This window comes from Haematobia irritans, chromosome 5 (genome assembly GCF_050003625.1).
Source record: "Haematobia irritans isolate KBUSLIRL chromosome 5, ASM5000362v1, whole genome shotgun sequence".
Taxonomy (NCBI): Eukaryota; Metazoa; Arthropoda; class Insecta; order Diptera; family Muscidae; genus Haematobia; species Haematobia irritans.
Window position 1 is genome coordinate 65612768 of NC_134401.1, and position 21317 is coordinate 65634084.

Sequence of the window (21317 nt, forward strand, 5' to 3'; positions counted from 1 at the left end):
TTTTTCTGGGTGTGCTTGCTACACTAGTAATAAGCAAGCACGGTACCAGTAATTTAAGGTAGATTCACTACCCCAAAAATAACAACAACAACAATACATCAATAGAACAATTTCTAACTACAACTAATATGTTTTCACACTTAAAATAGCCCTTGACACTTGATGAATTATATGTGGAAATACATGCAATCTGACCATGCATGCGTACGTTATGTGCAATTGTCAAAAAAAGTTAAAATGTGGGAAAAACTATTGTTTGAGTTACACGACAACGTAACGGACACCTGAAGTTTACGAACTTTTAAGTGGAATTACATACCACCCACCCATGTGTGCGTACGTTATATTCAAATGCGTTAACGAATACGATTTTTCAATTGAGTTACAAAGCATGCGTCGGAACACCAAAAGATTTGCTGATTGAATCCCAAGCCTCTGCGCTTTTTACTATATTTTTATATTCCACGCATTTTTTAAAGTATATAACTTTATGCTTTTTTAACTTCATTAGGTTTTTCGTCTGGATTTTAGATTGCTTTTGTTTTGTGTGGGGTAGGTTACGTTATGTAAACAAATCAGAACCATATGACTAGTGTTGTGAACGCACTCGAACTCATTAAAAGCTCATCAACTTCATGCGGTCCTATGTATCCGTAACATTGTCGTATAACTAAAAACAAAAGTACATATTTCCCACATTTTATCTTTTTGACAATAGCGTACGCTCGCATGACCGGGTGGTGTAATTTCACCTTTTAACTGTTCATTGCGTTGGGTGCGTTGGCAACACTAAACAAAACGTAAACAAATCTATAAACGAAAATATCTAAAATATGAACGAGGAATTATTGAGGAAGTTAAAACACATTAAATCCTATACTTAAAATAGTGTGTGTTATATAAAAACTTAGTAAAAGGCGCAGAGGCGAGGATTGCACTCAGCAAATCTATTGGTGTTCCGAAGCATGCTGTGCATTTGAAAAATCGTAGTTGTCAACGCATTCGAATATAACGTAAGCAAGTATGCCAGGATGGTATGTAATTCCACATTAAGTCTACCTTATAAATTACTTGTACCATTTTAGCAAACAATTATTATCGGACTTTATTATTACGTAAAGATTTGGTTGAATACACATTTGCGGGTCAAAAGTCAAAACATCGACTTTTTGCAAAAAAAAAAATCGAAAAACCAATGTTGGTTTTTGGAAATTTTTAAAGTACACTAATTAGCATTGTCTTTTGTTTTCTACCGTAATTGATCTAGAATGGATTTAGAATGCATAAAAAATCATAAACAAAATTTTATTTGGCAAAATATCACAAAATTTCTTAATTAACATCCAAAACAATGAATTCATATCACACCCTAAAGGTTAAAGTGGCAGCCCGATTAAGATTCAGGCTCACTTAGACTATTCAGTCCATTGTGATAACATCACACCCTAAAAAGTGATTCAAATTCAGTGCAACTGCTGTTGAAATGGAGGACATCCATTCTATGACAAGTTCATGTTAAATTCATCGCTTCTGCGCAAATTTTGCACCACTTCTGGATCCAAAAATAACATTTTCATTAATTTTTTGGCGATGCTTTTTTGATTGCCGATGAGATAATTGCTTAGCTCATAATTGTTAAATCTTCACCCAGTATAGTAGCAATCGTTGATCTCGTATCTTGATGTAGATATTTTTATGCTGAAAATTTATAAAAAAGTAAAAAAGATAGACAAGTTGACTTTTCCAAAGTTTAAAAATGTCGACAATCCAAATTTTTCAAAAGTCGACTTATCCGAATTTTGTAAACACGAGAAATCTACTTTTAAATTGTGATTATTATGGATAATTTTTTTATTATTTTTACTTATATCCAAACATATGACTTTGTGCACCTACGTAGTTTTCTAGCATTTAGGAACAAATATAGAGATATATGGTTGCATGAATGGGCGTTTGTACGTTGATGTACGCCCGTGAATACTTTCAATTAATTTGAATAGCTTACGCAGTAGTATCTCATATTCTTTGGCCAAAAGAAATTGAAAACAAATATGAAAGACTGACTGACTGACTGTGGGAATGTATGAAGGCGAAGCAAACACTTGATGGGAGGAAGGAAATATCAAAGGAAAAAAAAAACATGACCATAGTGCTGCCTTGTTGAATTTATATGAGCAAATTTTGGGATGATATTTGGAAATTTTTTGGAATTTTTCTACGTTTTTGATGTCTGATGCCCGGAATAATAGACCACAAGAGTTTTTCTTACAAGCAGTGAAAATCAACTCAAAGAAACTTAATAACTTTAACCAAAGTATTTTGTGCTTCTGCACGGACGAAAAATACTGTTTTTCATATGTTTGGGTTAAAAATTATATGTTTGGAACTCAATTTTTTTAACACAATATTTTTAAGTGCACCAATATAATGTTCATAAACTAGCGTAACATGTTTGGGACATATATGTTAATATGTTAGAACATATTATGTTTGGGATATATATAAACATATACTAATTTAGAAATAACCTATAAACATATATGTAATTAGAAAGAGAGACCTAGAGAGTATGCTGCAAGTAAAATAATGGAAGTAACCAATTGTCGCCTTAAAAATATATCCACACAAAGAAAATTTCATTAAAATTATTTTCTACCAGTGTATGCCCTAAGGTGAAACATAATATGTTTGAATAATACAAACAATATTTTGTTTGGACCAATATTGAAAATATATACATACGCGAAGCAAAATGTGTTTGGGGTATATGTTACAAAAGCGATTTTTTTTTGAGGGTATAAGTAAAAATGTGTTGTAGGTTAGGTTAGGTGGCAGCCCGATGTATCAGGCTCACTTAGACTATTCAGTCCATTGTGGTACCACATTGGTGAACTTCTCTCTTATCACTGAGTGCTGCCCGATTCCATGTTAAGCTCAATGACAAGGGACCTCCTTTTTATAGCCGAGTCCGAACGGCGTTCCACATTGCAGTTAAACCACTTAGAGAAGCTTTGAAACCCTCAGAAATGTCACCTGCATTACTGAGTTGGGATAATCCACCGCTGAAAAACTTTTTGGTGTTCGGTCGAAGCAGGAATCGAACCCACGACCTAGTGTATGCAAGGCGGGCATGCTAACCATTGCACCACGTTGGCTCCCAATTCAGTTGTTTCTCATTTTGATGACAAAAAGTTTGACTTTAAGAGGAAACCACCGGTTAACCGGTGGTCCAAACCGGGTTTCGCTATTAACCGAATATGCCAATCTTTACTATCTTTTCCTACTTGCTCCTGGTTCATGTTTATGTAAAATATAGTATAGTCCATAATTTTTCGCATATAATATCTCGAGTGTGTGTAGATAAAACTGTTGAGTTTATTGTAATAACAAGTTTAAAATTCTACTACCAGGTAATGGAGATTTTTGTAGAATTTCATACTTAATCTGCCCAATGTCCCCACATGGGGACACCCGTTTTTTTCTAGAAAGTTTCAGTTTTTTTATTTAAATATTTTTATTTAGTCGTTACTGAGTTAATAAAACCCATAAAATCAATTTTTTACCGGCAGTTTTATTTTGGGCGTTAATGGGTTAAAATTAGGCTTTATTTCGTTACAAAACAAAATCCAAAAACTTAGGACATTATTTCATTTTCATTTTGGGGACTGTTTCCCGGAGCCAGAATGTAGAGCAAATATCATATTTTATATACGAGTATATTTCTTAAATTTTATCTTTTTCCGAACGGAAAATGGTTTTGTAAGGCAACATAATATCCAGTGGGCCATGAAGCTCTTAAAAGGTGCTTCATAGCCCATATTGTTGGGATACCAAACCACTATAATTAAAGGGTGATTTGTTAAGAGCTTGATAACTTTTTAAAAAAAAAAACGCATAAAATTTGCAAAATCTCATCGGTTCTTTATTTGAAACGTTAGATTGGTCCATGACATTTACTTTTTGAAGATAATTTCATTTAAATGTTGACCGCGGCTGCGTCTTAGGTGGTCCATTCGGAAAGTCCAATTTTGGGCAACTTTTTCGAGCATTTCGGCCGGAATAGCCCGAATTTCTTCGGAAATGTTGTCTTCCAAAGCTGGAATAGTTGCTGGCTTATTTCTATAGACTTTAGACTTGACGTAGCCCCACAAAAAATAGTCTAAAGGCGTCAAATCGCCTGATCTTGGTGGCCAACTTACCGGTCCATTTTTTGAGATGAATTGTTCTCCGAAGTTTTCCCTCAAAATGGCCATAGAATCGCGAGCTGTGTGGCATGTAGCGCCATCTTGTTGAAACCACATGTCAACCAAGTTCAGTTCTTCCATTTTTGGCAACAAAAAGTTTGTTAGCATCGAACGATAGCGATCGCCATTCACAGTAACGTTGCGTCCAACAGCATCTTTGAAAAAATACGGTCCAATGATTCCACCAGCGTACAAACCACACCAAACAGTGCATTTTTCGGGATGCATGGGCAGTTCTTGAACGGCTTCTGGTTGCTCTTCACTCCAAATGCGGCAATTTTGCTTATTTACGTAGCCATTCAACCAGAAATGAGCCTCATCGCTGAACAAAATTTGTCGATAAAAAAGCGGATTTTCTGCCAACTTTTCTAGGGCCCATTCACTGAAAATTCGACGTTGTGGCAGATCGTTCGGCTTCAGTTCTTGCACGAGCTGTATTTTATACGGTTTTACACCAAGATCTTTGCGTAAAATCTTCCATGTGGTCGAATAACACAAACCCAATTGCTGCGAACGGCGACGAATCGACATTTCACGGTCTTCAGCAACACTCTCAGAAACAGACGCAATATTCTCTTCTGTACGCACTGTACGCATTCGTGTGGTTGGTTTAATGTCCAATAAAGTAAACTGAGTGCGAAACTTGGTCACAATCGCATTAATTGTTTGCTCACTTGGTCGATTATGTAGACCATAAATCGGACGTAAAGCGCGAAACACATTTCGAACCGAACACTGATTTTGGTAATAAAATTCAATGATTTGCAAGCGTTGCTCGTTAGTAAGTCTATTCATGATGAAATGTCAAAGCATACTGAGCATCTTTCTCTTTGACACCATGTCTGAAATCCCACGTGATCTGTCAAATACTAATGCATGAAAATCCTGACCTCAAAAGAATCACCCTTTATAAACATTTCTTACAAATGATGGGTAGTACAGAAACGCACATAATGAAATGTTATATGTATTCGAAATATTTTGGTATGGATGTTCATCATTTTCGTTCGGAGAACGATATTTCTTGACCACTTCGTGCATATAACTACGTTTTGGAGTTTGAAATATTTTCCCTTTATAAGCATTTTAGAACGAGCTTTCCTCAAAATCACGTCAGTTGTTGAATGTGAACTACCCCAATTTCAAATATACAACTTTCAAACTATACATAAAAAATGGATAAACAAACGGTTTGAAGATCATTTATTATAGGTAGAATGAACTACGTTGTGCGAAAATTGTACTCCACATTTTGAGAATTTCAGAAAGAGTTATTAAAACCAGGAAAATTTAATGCCAGGATGTACTTTTTAACTGCACTTCACGATATTACACCCTCTCATAGAAGAACTAAAATGAACTAAATGTAAAGAAAAAATCATTGGCGCTAAATCATAACCATTTTAACTACAGAGTAGTTCATTCTTACTATTTTTGGGAATAGTACGAAAAATTTCTTTTGTTTTAGTTCATATTGAACTTATGTGTATCATCATTGCACTCTATACCCACGTTTACTTCATAAAATATTTGAGATGTACTTAAAATTGGAAATTTCATTGAGCTGTGGAAAATTTTGAAAAAATGATAAAATTTATCTACATGCAAATAATAATAAAATACGTTAAATTTAGCGTTACTTTAACCACGGATTTTTTCGGCGCGTCTTATTAAAACCACATATCATGCAAGTCAAGTTTTTGAATTTTGGGCAAAAAATGTTGGGTATCATCTCACGGTAGCGCTCACAATTCACAGTTACGTTACGTTTCGCATCATCTTTGAACAAGTTAGGTCCAATGATGCCACAAGCCCGTAAACAGTACCAAACTGTGAATTTTCCAGGATGCATTGGTAACTTTTTGCAATGCTTATGGCTGATCTTCACTCCAAGATCGACAATTCTACTTATTTTCGTACCAATTGAGTCTCTTCAACAGACATATTTTTGATAGATCATCGTCTACAGATATCTAAATGGCAATTTTTCCACAATGCAATTCGTCTATGGAACTCACAGCCCACGCCCAGAGAATGAAGTGAACCCATTTTTGCCGGCGGGGGCTGACACAATTTTGTTTGCTTCCGGCGGCGGCGGCTTGACGGCTAAGCCGATATAAATTTGTATATTCGGCGGCGGACAATTATTTATTATAAAATCAATTTGAAGTTATCCGAATGGCGATGAGATTAGTTGTACAACCAATCTTACAATCACATTTACATTTCATTCAAATTTTCTGAGCTAAACTTTTGCAAAATTATTATAGCAATTTGATACTGACTGATTTGGGGTGGAATGTTAAACATTTTGACAAAAAATACAAAAATTATTAAATAATTTTTCTGATTTAATCATTATTTTTGATTAATTGGCGGCTAATTTTGAGTCAAGATGAGTCGACATATTCGGCTGCGGCTTCGACTGGCAGAAACTGGTTGGCGGCAGATAAAATCGGCGGCGCGACTCGGCTGCTTCATTCTCTGCCCACGCTTATTCAATTCAATGGCAACGCAAATGCTTTTAAGAGTGCTTTGTATATTTTCAATTCTTTATTTGATATTTTCCATTATTACGTTCACTTTTTTGTTAAACTTATTAAATTTGGTTTTGTGTTGATTACATTGAAATGTAGCTATTTAAACTTAAACTTTCAATCCTTTTTAATCATAATTTTTATCAATACTTTTTAATTTATTACTTATTATTTAATACTTTTTATTTATAATTAATAGTATACTAAGTAATTTTTATACACTCATAGTTCTACCACATACTATAATGATTATAATTAAACCGGCTGGTAACATATAGCATAATAAATACTATAAATAAATAAAGAAATATACCGAGAAAAAAATGGAAGTTGCTCCATAAACATTTCTTTTAAAGCGCATCCCGGAATCCCCCATCAATTTTTCCCACTTCCGATGCAGTCCTTTTGGACAAGTTCACATACATTTCTTTTAAAGGGCATCCTAGGATCCCCTATAGAGTTTTTCCTCTTCCGATGCAGTCCTTTTGAACAAGTATTAGAATATACGGAATTAGGCAGTTTTAAGTGAAAATTTAAGTTTAAGAAAATAAATAAAAAAGTAAAAAAATAAAAAATTCAACACCGATGGGATTTGAACCTGTGCCGTATAACTTTTGTACTTCCATGAAAGTTCTTTTGAGAAGGCTTTGTAAATAACGATCATTTGTAATTTGTTGTTGATTTTTAATGGAAAAAATATATTTATATAAAAATATATGCCAAAAAAAAAAAACTATGTACAACATAAAAAAAAAAATTAGAAAAATATTTAATTTTGTTTTGTTATGGTTGGTTTGTACTTCAATCATATTTGTTGTTTTGATCTCACCCAGCAAAAACTGGGTAAGCACTACACCCTCAAAAAAAAATCGCTTCTCTAACATATGTTCCAAATATATTTTGCAGGAAGCACATATATTATTGGATATTGCCGAAACATTATTATGTTTGTTTTATGTGGACATATTATATGTTTGGAAGCATTTTGAGCCCAAAAATATTATATGCTTGGAAGAATTTTCTCCCCAAGAAGATTGTGCTCATTCCCTCACATAATTTTCACTTCCACGAAATTTTTAGTTCTTGACAACTGTTTCTGATGTAATACAAATAATGTTGCAGAAATTATTCAATTTTGTAATTTTTTAAAATTTTACCTTTCGCCTGGACGGAGAATCGAACCGGGAACCATGCAATTTGTAAGCCAACACACTACCACTGGGCTACGTAGCTGTTATAGTCACCAATAGACAATTATCGTTATATGTTACATTTATATAGCATAGTTTGCAGCGCCCACGAACCCATGCAAACATAACATTATTTAACAGAAACATACATTCGTTGGCCACGTGGAGGAGTGGTTAGCATACGTTCCGATTTCTTTTAACGAACCAATAAAAAATTGTGCCCATAATGCCAAAATGATAAACAAAACACATGTCCACACATACATAAAATGCTGCTCTCAAGACGAAAACACACGTTGTTTTTTTTTTTCAAATGTCTCTTGGTTCCGAATGTCTATTCTCTTTACTCCGAATACTCATTCTAATATTCAAATTAAATAATATTTAGACTTAAGCATATTAAATTTTTGGCCCTATCATAAAACAGTTTTCCGAAACAATATATAAGCGGTTTCACAGAAATTGCTCTCTTTTCATTCTCTCGCTTTGTTATGTTGATATCTTTCGCCAACCCTCCCGGTTTCCATCTCGGTATCTTTCTCTATATTCTCTCTCTCTCTGTCGGTCTCTGAATAAAATATCTCAACATATATATGTTTACTCGAAATTTGTAAATTTATATATGTTTACATTCACACATATTATTTTTATAAAACATTCATGCCCCAAACATAATAGATTCTAACATATTAACATATGTGTCCCAAACATTTAGTGTTACTTTAGGAACATTACATGTTTGCACCTAAATATATTGTGTTTAAAAATTGTGCCCGAAACAAATTTTGTTTATATCGGAACATATGAAAAACATATTTTTCAAAGAGTGTAGTGATTCTTCCAGTAATACCGGTAATCAAAACCTTACTACTTGTAGTATTACTTAATTTAAAAATTTAAATAATAACTTACCTGTGTAGACTAAAAGTGATTCCTTTTATTAATACCAGTAATTAAAATCATATCTTGCGGTCCGGGTTCGAATCCTGCTGAGACTCTATTTTTAAATTTATTTTTTGTTTGTTTTTTTTCGTATTAAATTTTTTAAAAATTTGCTTTTTTTCTTGACATTTTTTTAAATAGAATAACCTCTACAGCGATTGTGGACACCGTTAATAGTAGCGAATATTACATTTCAGAAAAAAATACAACATATTAATTTATAATGCCAATAAAATATACTCTTGTTTTCTTAAGTTGTATAGTACATCATTTATATTGCAAAATTACATCATTGAATAAATCCATAGGGTATAATAGGTTGGCTGATAAGTCCCCGGTCTAACAAAGAAAAACACATTTTTTTGTCAAAATTCGTTGTTATTATTCAACATAGTTCCCTTCAAGAGCGATACAACGATTATAACGCCCTTCCAATTTTTTGATACCATTTTGGTAGTACTCCTTCGGTTTTGCCTCAAAATAGGCCTCAGTTTCGGCGATCACCTCTTCATTGCAGCCAAATTTTTTCCCTGCGAGCATCCTTTTGAGGTCTGAGAACAAGAAAATGTCGCTAGAGGCCAGATCTGGAGAATACGGTGGGTGGGGAAGCAATTCGAAGCCCAATTCATGAATTTTTGCCATCGTTCTCAATGACTTGTGGCACGTCACCTTGACCTTCAAACGCTCCAATAACGCCATATAATAGTCACTGTTGATGGTTTTTCCCTTCTCAAGATAATCGATAAAAATTATTCCATGCGCATCCCAAAAAACAGAAACCATTACTTTGCCAGTGGACTTTTGAGTCTATCCACGCTTCGGAGACGGTTCAACGGTCGCTGTCCACTCAGCAGACTGTCGATTGGACTCAGGAGTGTAGTGATGGAGCCATGTTTCATCCATTGTCACATATCGACGGAAAAACTCGGGTGTATTACGAGTTAACAGCTGGAAACACAATGTGAGCTCGCGCGGCACCCATTTTGCACAGAGCTTCCGCATATCCAAATATTGATGAATGATATGTCCAACACGTTCCTTTGATATCTTTAAGGCTTCTGCTATCTCGATCAACTTCATTTACGGTCATTCAAAATCATTTTGTGGATTTTTTTGATGTTTTCGTCGGTAACCACCTCTTTCGGGCGTCCACTGCGTTCACCGTCCTCCGTGCTCATTTCACCACGCTTGAATTTAGCATACCAATCAATTATTGTTGATTTCCCTGGGGCAGAGTCCGGAAACTCATTATCAAGCCAAGTTTTTGCTTCCACCGTATTTTTTCTCTTCAGAAAACAGTATTTTATCAAAACACGAAATTCCTTTTTTCCATTTTTTATTCACAATAACAAAAGTTGCTTCACAAAAGACGCTCTATCTAACAAACTAATTGACTTACAGACGTCAAATTTTGACACGAATCATTTGAAGGTTGGTACTATATAAAAATAATATGCATTTAATACTAGCGACGCCATCTATGTGTCAGACCGGGGACTTATCAGCCAACCTGTTAGTGTGTTGGATTACAAAACAACAGGTCTGAGTTCGATTCCTCCTGGTGTAATTGAGATTTTCAAAGTACAAATTGTATCATATATATAAACAGAGGAAGAGAAAGGTGTAGTAGAAGACCGAGAATATGAATCAAACTTATAAGAAAAAAAAAATTTCTGGCTAATTGCATTTTCCCTCACATCTTTCTCACTTCTACGAAGTTTTTTAGTTCTTAGCATCTTTTTCTGTAATACAAATAGTGTAGAAGAAATTATACGATTTTATAAATTTAAAAATTTTTTTTTTACCTTTCGCCTGGACGGAGAATCGAACCGCGGACCATGCAATTTGTAAGCCAACACACTATCCACTGAGCTATGTAGCCGTTATTGTCATCAATAGACAATTACCCATATAAGTTATATTTATATAGCATAGCTTGCGGCGCCCACGAGCCGATTAAACAAAGTTTATTTAACAGAAAAATATATTTAGTTGGGCACCGTGGAGCAGTGGTTGCTACGTCCGACTTACATGCCAGGGGTCGTGGGTTCGATCCTGCTTCGACCAAAGTTTTTTTTTTACATATATTCCAGATATGGTCGGAAGATTCCGAAAAAATTTTCAATATTACATTCTACTATATTAAATTTTTACTATGAACTGTAAAATGTGTCTTATTAAAATCCTAAAGTCAGAAAAGAACAGTGTTTGATATAAACGAATTGGACTGTGTTGTTATTTCAAAAATAAATTAATGGTTCTTCAAGCTCGAGGTCTTTTTAAAATATTTTATTTATTATTCCCAATATTTCGCGATTACGATATTGAATCGGTTCCTCAGGGGTCTGCAATAGATTTATAGAAATTACATTTCATAAATATCACAGTATTAAACATTTAATAATTTAAATAAGTGTAAATCTTAATTACTTTTAGTTAATAATCTCAAATGGTATTATAGAATAATATAATTATACAAGAATCGGACAGACATATCTTAATCTCATTTTTCAAGTATGAGGCGAACAGAAAAATTAAAACAGCAACACAACCAATGACTTACATGTGTAGTATCCACAACACAAAATACTTAAAGCTACTGTAGATTCACTACCCTCGTCAGCTGTCTGTATTGCACTGAGTTGTTTTTACTATTGCACGATGATCACTACCATGTATTTGTTGTTTCCTTTTCCGAAGCAAATGCCTGTAACACTGAGCGATGTTTTCTGTATCAACTTTGAAGTTCATTCGTTTGCTTGCAGGTACATTGTTTATGTGAAGTGTTTCTAGTGTAAACCTTTTGCTGTAATTATTCTCTCTTTCTAATATTCTTACGTCGTCAAAGTTTGGGGTATGATTGTTTCTCGCACAGTGGTCTGCTAGTGCCGTTTTTGTGGTATTCGAGTTGGTGCGTAATTTAATATCCGATTTATGTCCTGAAATTCTTGTTTTTAATTTGTTTTTGGATGTTCCTACATAAACTTTTTCACATTTTTCTTTATTATTTCCACCGCACGGTATTTCATAAATCGTATTATGTTTTTCCATAGTGGGGATCTTGGTTTTCATGTTGGAAAATAATTTTTTGAGAGTATTGTTTGACTTGTGTGCTAAAGTGTATTGTCCTTTATCAAAGATTTCAGAGTTTGTAATTCGTTCTGATAATTTGTTGACATATACTAGTGACTTGTATATTGTTTCCTCGTTTTTATTTTCGTTTTGTTTTTTCCCCTCCGGTTTAAATTGTGATATTAAGTCATTAATTAAATATTTTGGAAAATGATTGTTGTGTAGAATATCTCTAATAATGGATTTGTTTTTAGAATGATATTCTTTGTCACTTATGTTTAACACCCTGTTTATAAGATTTTTTGCTGTGTTAATCACTATCCTTTTTGGGTGTTGTGAAAAATAATTCATTATTCTCCCCGATGCTGTTGGTTTTTGGTACCAATCTAAACCAAGTTTATAATTTTCCTTCCTGATAACCAGCGTGTCTAAGTATGGAATTCTGCCGTTTTTCTCTATTTCTACCGTGAATTTTATGCTATTATGGAAGCCATTTAATGTTGTCAAGATCTCATGTATTGCACCTTCCCGAACCACAGCAAATATATCGTCCACATATTTCGTCAAGATTTTTGGTTTTGTTGTCAAGTTTTCCATGCAGTTGTCCAGTAAATGTTCCATAACTATATCAGCTACAATAGGTGAAGCAGATGATCCCATCGGCAGTCCTCTCTTTTGTTTATATGTTTTGTCTTCATACGTAAAGTATCTAGTCTCCACTATGCAGAATTTTAAAATTTTCATAAATATATTCTTTGTAAGTCTAGTATGGCCCTCCAATTCTTGCCATCTACTTTCGATGATTTTTAAAGCTAAGTCAACCGGTACACTTGGGAATAGTGACACAACGTCAAAAATAACTTTTTTTATTAAAAAAATAAACATTTTGTAACAAACGAATTTTTTGGTGATAAAAGTGTATGCTTTTCGAAGCAATTCAAAGAACTCTAACAAAAGAAAAACGTTTTCGGTACACGTTTTCCAAACGTTTTTTTTCTTTGCATGTATTTTTTGTGGAGCGCTGGTATGGATGCGACGAAGTAAAGGGTGATTCTTTTGAGGTTAGGATTTTCATGCATTAGTATTTGACAGATCACGTGGGATTTCAGACATGGTGTCAAAGAGAAAGATGCTCATTATGCTTTGACATTTCATCATGAATAGCCGAACGATCTGCCACAACGTCGAATTTTCAGTGAATGGGCCCTAGAAAAGTTGGCAGAAAATCCGCTTTTTTATCGACAAATTTTGTTCAGCGATGAGGCTCATTTCTGGTTGAATGGCTACGTAAATAAGCAAAATTGCCGCATTTGGAGTGAAGAGCAACCAGAAGCCGTTCAAGAACTGCCCATGCATCCCGAAAAATGCACTGTTTGGTGTGGTTTGTACGCTGGTGGAATCATTGGACCGTATTTTTTCAAAGATGCTGTTGGACGCAACGTTACGGTGAATGGCGATCGCTATCGTTCGATGCTAACAAACTTTTTGTTGCCAAAAATGGAAGAACTGAACTTGGTTGACATGTGGTTTCAACAAGATGGCGCTACATGCCACACAGCTCGCGATTCTATGGCCATTTTGAGGGAAAACTTCGGAGAACAATTCATCTCAAGAAATGGACCGGTAAGTTGGCCACCAAGATCATGCGATTTGACCCCTTTAGACTATTTTTTGTGGGGCTACGTCAAGTCTAAAGTCTACAGAAATAAGCCAGCAACTATTCCAGCTTTGGAAGACAACATTTCCGAAGAAATTCGGGCTATTCCGGCCGAAATGCTCGAAAAAGTTGCCCAAAATTGGACTTTCCGAATGGACCACCTAAGACGCAGCCGCGGTCAACATTTAAATGAAATTATCTTCAAAAAGTAAATGTCATGGACCAATCTAACGTTTCAAATAAAGAACCGATGAGATTTTGCAAATTTTATGCGATTTTTTTTTAAAAAAAGTTATCAAGCTCTTAACAAATCACCCTTTACTTATTTTTCCACTGCTGGTATGCTTGCACCGAAGTACTTTCCTCCAATGTAATGTCTATGTAAAAGTATTACTGCTGATATATGTACGAAGAAGTTGTTACCAATATGGAGCCGGCATACTTGTACTCATACCTGGTAGTAGGAGTTTTTAGCAGATTGAAAACCATTGCTGCAAGTAGAGGATGCTGATGAGGAATGTGGTAATTCCGAAACGTGCGTCCATCCAACCATCGTACAGTCTATAGGGCTTTGCCCAAATAAATTTGACAGACATTCTTTACCTCTGTTGGTTAAGGTACTCTTGTAGTTTAGTAAACGCAATGGTTTTTAAGCTGAGATCATAACAACAAATATGAAAAAAATATTTAATAAAAATTGCCACTGGTGAGAGTTGAAACAGCGTTCTTTATTTTTTCATTCATAATAATAAAGAAGATCTCAGGAACTAGTTAGAATGTTATGCCGTGGTGTCATATTAGGTTCATATCACAAACATTTTGGGGCATGGTGTTCAGCATCCTGTGGAAGCTAAGAAGTTTTTCAATTTGTAAAAGTTAGATAATAAGAAAATAAAAGTGTAACAAAAAATACCGATAAAAATAAAAAGTGAAATTGGAAAAAATTTGTTAATTTGTCAATTTTTTTAATTTCTTCATCCAAATAAACTTCCAAGGCACAACTTCTAAAGCAATGTTAAGGATCCTAAAATGGAGTACTTCCATCCTATAACAAGCCCATGTAAAATTCATTGGAGATGATCCGAGTTTGTACTACTTCCGGATCACAAATTGGGGATCCAAACTACTTTTTTGGAAGCTCTTTTTTTGCTGGGTAGGTTAGGTTAGGTGGCAGCCCGATGTATCAGGCTCACTTAGACTATTCAGTCCATTGTAATACCACATTGCTGAACTTCTCTCTGGGTAATTATAAGATTTAAAATCTTGACGTATGTGGAAGCAAAATCAAATCAAATTGAGACAACAATTTTTCAATAATAAAGTGGATCTTCGGCCGACTTTCCAATAGCACATTCACCAAAAAATTCTGCGTAATTTGCAAGCGCTGTTCATTTCTAAGAAAGATCTTGGACAGTGGAACAAAACACGAAACGTGAATCAGCTCTTTAAACCAGTGTTGCCAAGAAGATAATAGCTACAAAATTACTCTTTATATGAATTTGGAATAAATGGGCATTTCGAAACGAGTGAATGGGAACATAGCATAACGAACTAAAAATCCCTGCCCCTAAGTATCCGTTGTAACCGTATTCGACTGTATATTAAATTTTCTCAAAATGTATCATATTTGCAGCATAAAGCCCCCGGTATTTAATAAAAAGAAAATCGGCTGTGATATTGGAATAAACTGTTTTTACATCAAAAATGTAAAAAAAATGTTGTTGATAAAAGTTTAAACTTTTCGATGAAATAAAAAAAAAAATAAATGACATATTTGTTAACATTAAATATGGTTCATTTGCTCACCACTCATGGAAATATCCTATTACGTTTTTTTGTTCTCTAATATTTTTGTATTTTGGCAACCCAGCCTTCCATACAATCGGCTTTACTGCACAACGTTATTCAGAACATTAGGCAGGTGGAAATGATTGACTGACACGTTAACCGCTCCAGCTCATTCACGACCTGCCGGTGCTTTTCTTATTTTTTGTGAATTTTTTTATTGAGTATGGCCTCTGTGGTTCATTAGATGTAACACTGCCGTATGTATAAATTCAAAATCGATTAGAATTTAAATTATGTGCAATTATTCAAAAGTGTTTGTTTATTTTTAGGAAGTATTTCATGACCATACCCACATACTAAAGCATTTTAAAAACAGAAAAATATCATTTTATTTACTAAATATTTATGAAAAATCATTTCCATGAACATAGATTTCAGCATGTATAGGCGAGTAGTGTAAACTGATAAGTGAGTTTGTATTTTATTTAGGTATCTACACGCAAAAAAAAACTAATTCTTTCCTCCCAAACGAAATTTTAGACCAACAAGTATCGCTTCCCATTTACTTTTCGCTGTAAGGAAAGTTTGATTGAAAAAAATACGGTGAAACCTTTGAGAGGTGGACACCCCCAGTCGCCTAAATTTTGTCGACATTTGGTAGGTGTCCAGTTATGAGAGATTCATTTTAATGTGTTAATATAGCAAACGTCCCCAGACAACTATCCACTTTTGGGAGGTGTTCGGTCTTCAGAATGTCCAAGTTTGAGAAGTTTCACTGTAGTTTGAACATTTTTAAGAAATTCAAAAAACTCTAACAAAAGAACAAAGTTTTCGATACACGTTGTCTAAATGTTTTTTTTTGTGCGTGTATATAGATTTGTGTGCGTGTATATAGCTTCTGTTTTGGTAAGAATGGGTTTTCATTCTTTATATTTCTCCGAAAGTATTCACAATGTGGAAAGATTATTATGGCCGTGGCATGAAATGCGCACTGAAAAAAATATTGTCGTGAGGTCAAAGATTTCATGTCCTTAAAATACGAACACAAATTTTGCTTAGCATAGAAGACGCATTTCTCTAAAATAAAGTTATTTTCCTTGTCCAAAAGTCGATAAACTTTTCAATGAAGTCGTATTGTCCTTATAATTAAGTGATTTGACTTAAACATGGGTATCTTAACATGAAAGAAAAATTTGTAAGCTAAGGTCAACTTGACTTTAATAATTCAGAAAAATTCTTTAAATTTAATGAAATTGTCTTTAAATTTGTTGTCTTTTTGCATCTTGACTACAAAGCAAAAAATCGTTCAAATATAGGACATGTTTTTCAAAACTTTATTTTAAAGAAGTTTTTTACTTCAAACATAGCATAATTTCTTCTGGAAGTCGAGTCCTAATTTGGAAAATAAAATTGCCGTTAACTCGTTTTTAAAGGACTTTGATAGCATATGAAGAAAAAAAGCTCAGAAAGCGAAAAATTAAAATTTGCTTCCTAGAAGCAAGTACACAAAACCTAAATTTAAAAGAGAATTGTGTCTTAAAAGTATCCTTACTTGTATTCTCCGCTTCTTTGGCTCGGAATCAATACCAAATTTTTTAAAGTAAAGACAAAATCTTTGGAACCGAGTATGCTTTTTTTTCAGTGCGATTACCCCAAATATGCGATCGTAATAGTGTACCAATCGACACCGAAGTTCAAGGTGAATCTTCATGAATCGTTGAAGTATTGAAAGACGCTTTCCAACTCAAAAAAACTCCAGAATAAATACAATACATATACAGTGAAACCTCTCAAACTTGTACACTCTGAAAGCCGGACGTCTCCCAAACATGGACATTAGTCTGGGAACGTTTTATATATTAACACATTAAAATTAACCTCTCATACCTGGAAACCTCTCAAAGGTGGACAAAATTTAGGCGACCGTGGGTGTCAACCTTTCAGAGGTTTCACTGTACTTCGTAGTTTTTTAACCTTTTATTTTGAAATTTTACTTTGAATTAAACTATTGTATTCTTGGTAGAATTTTCAAAATATTCCTCACCAACTTCAATTACTCTACTATAACATATAATTTTGACGAATTTCTATACAGAGAAACTATGATATATAAATTATTCTATTTATACTGTAATTAAAATTGAATTAAGTGTAAATTGGTTTTGTCGTCATCTGAGGTAGACCAGTGGTCGTCCAGGATCAACTTTAAGGATCCACGAACCTTAAATTAAGAACACATGATTTGATGTTGTTTATATGGTAGTAGTACGAACTTTATTTATTTGACCTTATATACGTATAATATTTATATTTGTCACGCAATGTATGCTGGGAAGTCGGTGGTTTATTATTCAGGAGAAGAGGCTTCGATTCTATTGATTCGAGCCGCTGATACGGCTCCGGCGATTGTTGATGATTCGTTGATACGGTTTTCGTTGATGAATTATTCGGCGTCGTTGATTTTTCCGGGCTTGATAATTCGGTATTGTTGATTCAGGTGACTGGATGGTATGCCGTCGGTGGCTGTTCGATGTTGATATTTGATCCGGTGTTGAAGATTTGGTTTTGTTGATTCGTTGATAAACCGTCAGTGGCTGTTCGGTGTTAGTTGTTCGGTTGTGTTGATTCGTCGATAAGGCGTCGATGTTGATAATTCGGGTTGTTGAGTCGGTGATGCAGCGATGATACCTGTTCAGTGTTGATAGTTGATTCGGCGTTGATGATTCGGGTTGGTAAGTTGCTGATCCTTTGATATGGTGTCGGTAGGGATAGTAACGAAGTCTACAAACTACGTGCCGAAACTACTAGTGAAAGCAAGCTAATTTCCGAAACAATTAGTGCGGTAGCAAGCTAATAGCCGAAGCTACCAATGCGGAAGCAAGCAAATCGCCGGAAAAACTTTTAGTGCGGAAGCAAGCTAATTGCCGAAACAATTAGTGAGGAAGCAAACTAGTAGCTGAAGCTATTAGTACGGAAGCAAGCTAATCGTCGAAAACCGATTAGTGCGGAAGCAAGATAATCGCCGAAAAACAATTAGTGTAGAAGCAAGCTAAATGTCGAAACACTTAATGCAGAGGTTGAGTTCCTGTTGCATAGTGTCAACTGCCAGCAGTCGTGCCACTCGTCGTGTTCATACCTTTCGGCTGTCGGGACTCATGCCTGTTGCTGCGAAAACTCGAAGTTATTTTCCCGTGCAGTCATGATGTGGATGAGAATTATGTTCATACAGCATAAAAATAAATGATGTTGAAAGACAGAATGCTTTGTCAATGATTGTCCTCATACTCATCCAGATTGCATTGACCGATAGTGGCCACACAAAGTACGCATAGAATGACAATATTGAATTCTTATATAGAAGAAAAATGATTTAATGTAAGGACGAATACATTTTGTTCCATACTGTGGGTAATTTATAGCGATACAGAGTATAGTGGTTACCAAATGTATTTCGTTTCGTTACATAAGTTCAGGTGAATATTTTTGGGGCTACCAATTTAGCCATTTATGTGCAATGCAATGCTTAATTAGGGATCTTCTGAATTATCGCCCTCATTTGATATCAACACAAAGTCGATTGTGACAACACACGATAACATGTCCATTTTTGTAGAAGTAGTAATATTTCCAAATTAAAGATTAAGAGAAATAAAAACTAAGTCTCTATTATAAGAAGTGATCGGGATCTAAATTTTATCCACATTTGGGAAGTGTTCAGTTATGAGATGTTAATTTTAGTGTGTTAATATAGCTAACATCTGACGACAATTGAGAAGTTTCCGATTTACTGAGTGTCCAATATTGAAAGTTTTCACTGTACTATATAATCGTATAATAAAGTTAATGAGTAATTACAATATTTCTTTAAAAAAAAGCATTTCCCATACGAGAAAAATCAAAAATTTCCAAATGAGATTTTTTTAAATTGGTTGATTTGTGGTAGAATTTTTTTGGAAATGAAGATAGATTTTTTTTAACTCGCGTTGCAAGCGTGCTCGAAAATGGCAATATTGCCAAATTTATACAGTGGTCGTTCTATACAAAAACAAAACTCAGGTATTTAGTTGTTATTTAGATAACATTTTTGTTAAAACAAAGAAAAAAAACATTGAAAAAAATATCAATTCAAATCAATTAGTGTCTGATAATTATTTGTATATACACAAGTTCTACTGGACTGCCCATACAAACAAGTGTCATTCACACTATTGGACATTCGTAGAAGCGAACGTGCTTACTATTGGGCTTCCACTGTATTATACTGTATATTGTGATTAAAGATTATAGAAATGTGGTGAGTCCGAAAATCGGAACATGGACGATTTGACTTTGAAACTTTTTCGCTTCTAGTGATGGAAGATTGGTAAATGGTGTCCTTTTTAAAGTCTGTTCCTATAAACCTGCTCCAGAACTTGTACTTAACAACGAGTCACCGACATGTCCTATAGTCTAAATTGACCCGTCCCTAGTCCTGGACTCACTCGTTGGTTGATCCATTTCCCGTAGGACAGTTACGATCAATGGTGTGTGCTATCGGTGCAAAGTTCCACACAGGCTCCATTACTCAAAAGGAATTTTTTGTCGAAAGTTAGAAAATTCATCAGCATTTTTTCTTCCATTGTAACCATTGCAAACATGTAAGAAATTTTGAATGAAGTACAATTCATAATGAATTTGTTAATCACAGCGAATTTCAGAAAATTACGCATACAAAAATTATCCCGTAAAACGTTAAATTCATTTACAATTTTAGTGACACCTAGGATGTTAAGAGTTTAATAACGCTCTCGATTTTAATCATCCTCGTGTTTTCAGTTAGGTTTTCAGGTAAATAAAAATAAAATTATTCGTGAGTCACGGTTTTCTCGTGAGACACTTCATTATTGGTGAGTGCACGGGAGTGCGAGTTTTTAATAGATTTCCGTGCGTGAATACAAATTTTCTTTTTGGAGTGTGCGTGAGCAAAATATTACAACTCCAAATACCTTGCTCCCGCCTTCATCGTCAGCGTGTACTGTGCCGTATCGTCTCCTATTTATTACGTTTTACTTTTTATACAATTGCTCCGTCTCCTGTCGGTGGTTGTATAATCGAATAAAAGTTTGCAAACAAACGAAATGAAAACAACTCGGTATGTGGCACATCAGGCTTATTGATAAAAGAAGGAGGGAACAGCCGGTTGGCATAGGGTATGTTTGGAAATAGTAAACGCTGCGATTTGTTTTTTATATCGAACGTTGTGCAAAATGGGCTGTCTAGCAAACACAAATATACATGTGTATGTGTGTCATCTAAATAAAAACAAAGCACGCACAGAAAAACCATGTTTGGACATGGTTGCCGCATTCATTTAATGCTTATCTAGAGCATGTAATTGCCGCGAAAACCATGTATTTTGTCTTTGTAAAAATAGTTTTCGAACGGAGAAAAATGTATGGTGGCAATAAGCATTTGAATGGTTCTCAAATACCGCAAACATGTTCTATTATTTAAATGATAGAATTTGAGACCATTACATGGTCAGGAAAATCATGTACCTGACCATTCAATTTTTTTTTTACTTTTTTGCAGGGAAAAAAATATTTGTATAGGTTACGTATAGACATGTCTAGAACCATTACATGACCATAAAGACCATGCAGCGAAAAGAATTTTATAAAAACATTGAGCAGGTACACACGATTTTCATTTACAGTGTTTTGTGTTAATTTATTTATTCAGAAGGGGCACGTGGTGTTATGTGAACACAAAAAAGGAAAGTGTAATTGAAAAAATGTACCTGTTTTTTGTTCTGTATTTTGCTATATGGTATCATTTATTTTTATTTGCAGTTACATGATGTCTGCGTTTGTACATTTGAAGGGCACGATGTAAATATGGAATAATT

General features: G+C 34.5%; 2 protein-coding genes across 2 annotated transcripts in view; one reads left to right on the top strand and one right to left on the bottom strand.

Annotated features, from left to right (window-relative positions):
* Positions 1 to 21317, top strand: part of LOC142240704 (sodium-dependent neutral amino acid transporter SLC6A17) — a 112606-nt gene that overhangs the window by 43021 nt on the left and 48268 nt on the right. The gene's annotated exons all lie outside the window — the stretch shown is intronic.
* On the bottom strand, positions 6218 to 14131 carry LOC142239745 (uncharacterized). The gene is made up of 4 exons (XM_075311521.1): positions 14097 to 14131; positions 12368 to 12814; positions 11714 to 12307; positions 6218 to 6350 (listed from the first exon to the last, which is right to left on the bottom strand). The coding sequence occupies exons 1-4, from the start codon at positions 14129 to 14131 to the stop codon at positions 6218 to 6220; spliced, it is 1209 nt and encodes a 402-aa protein (XP_075167636.1).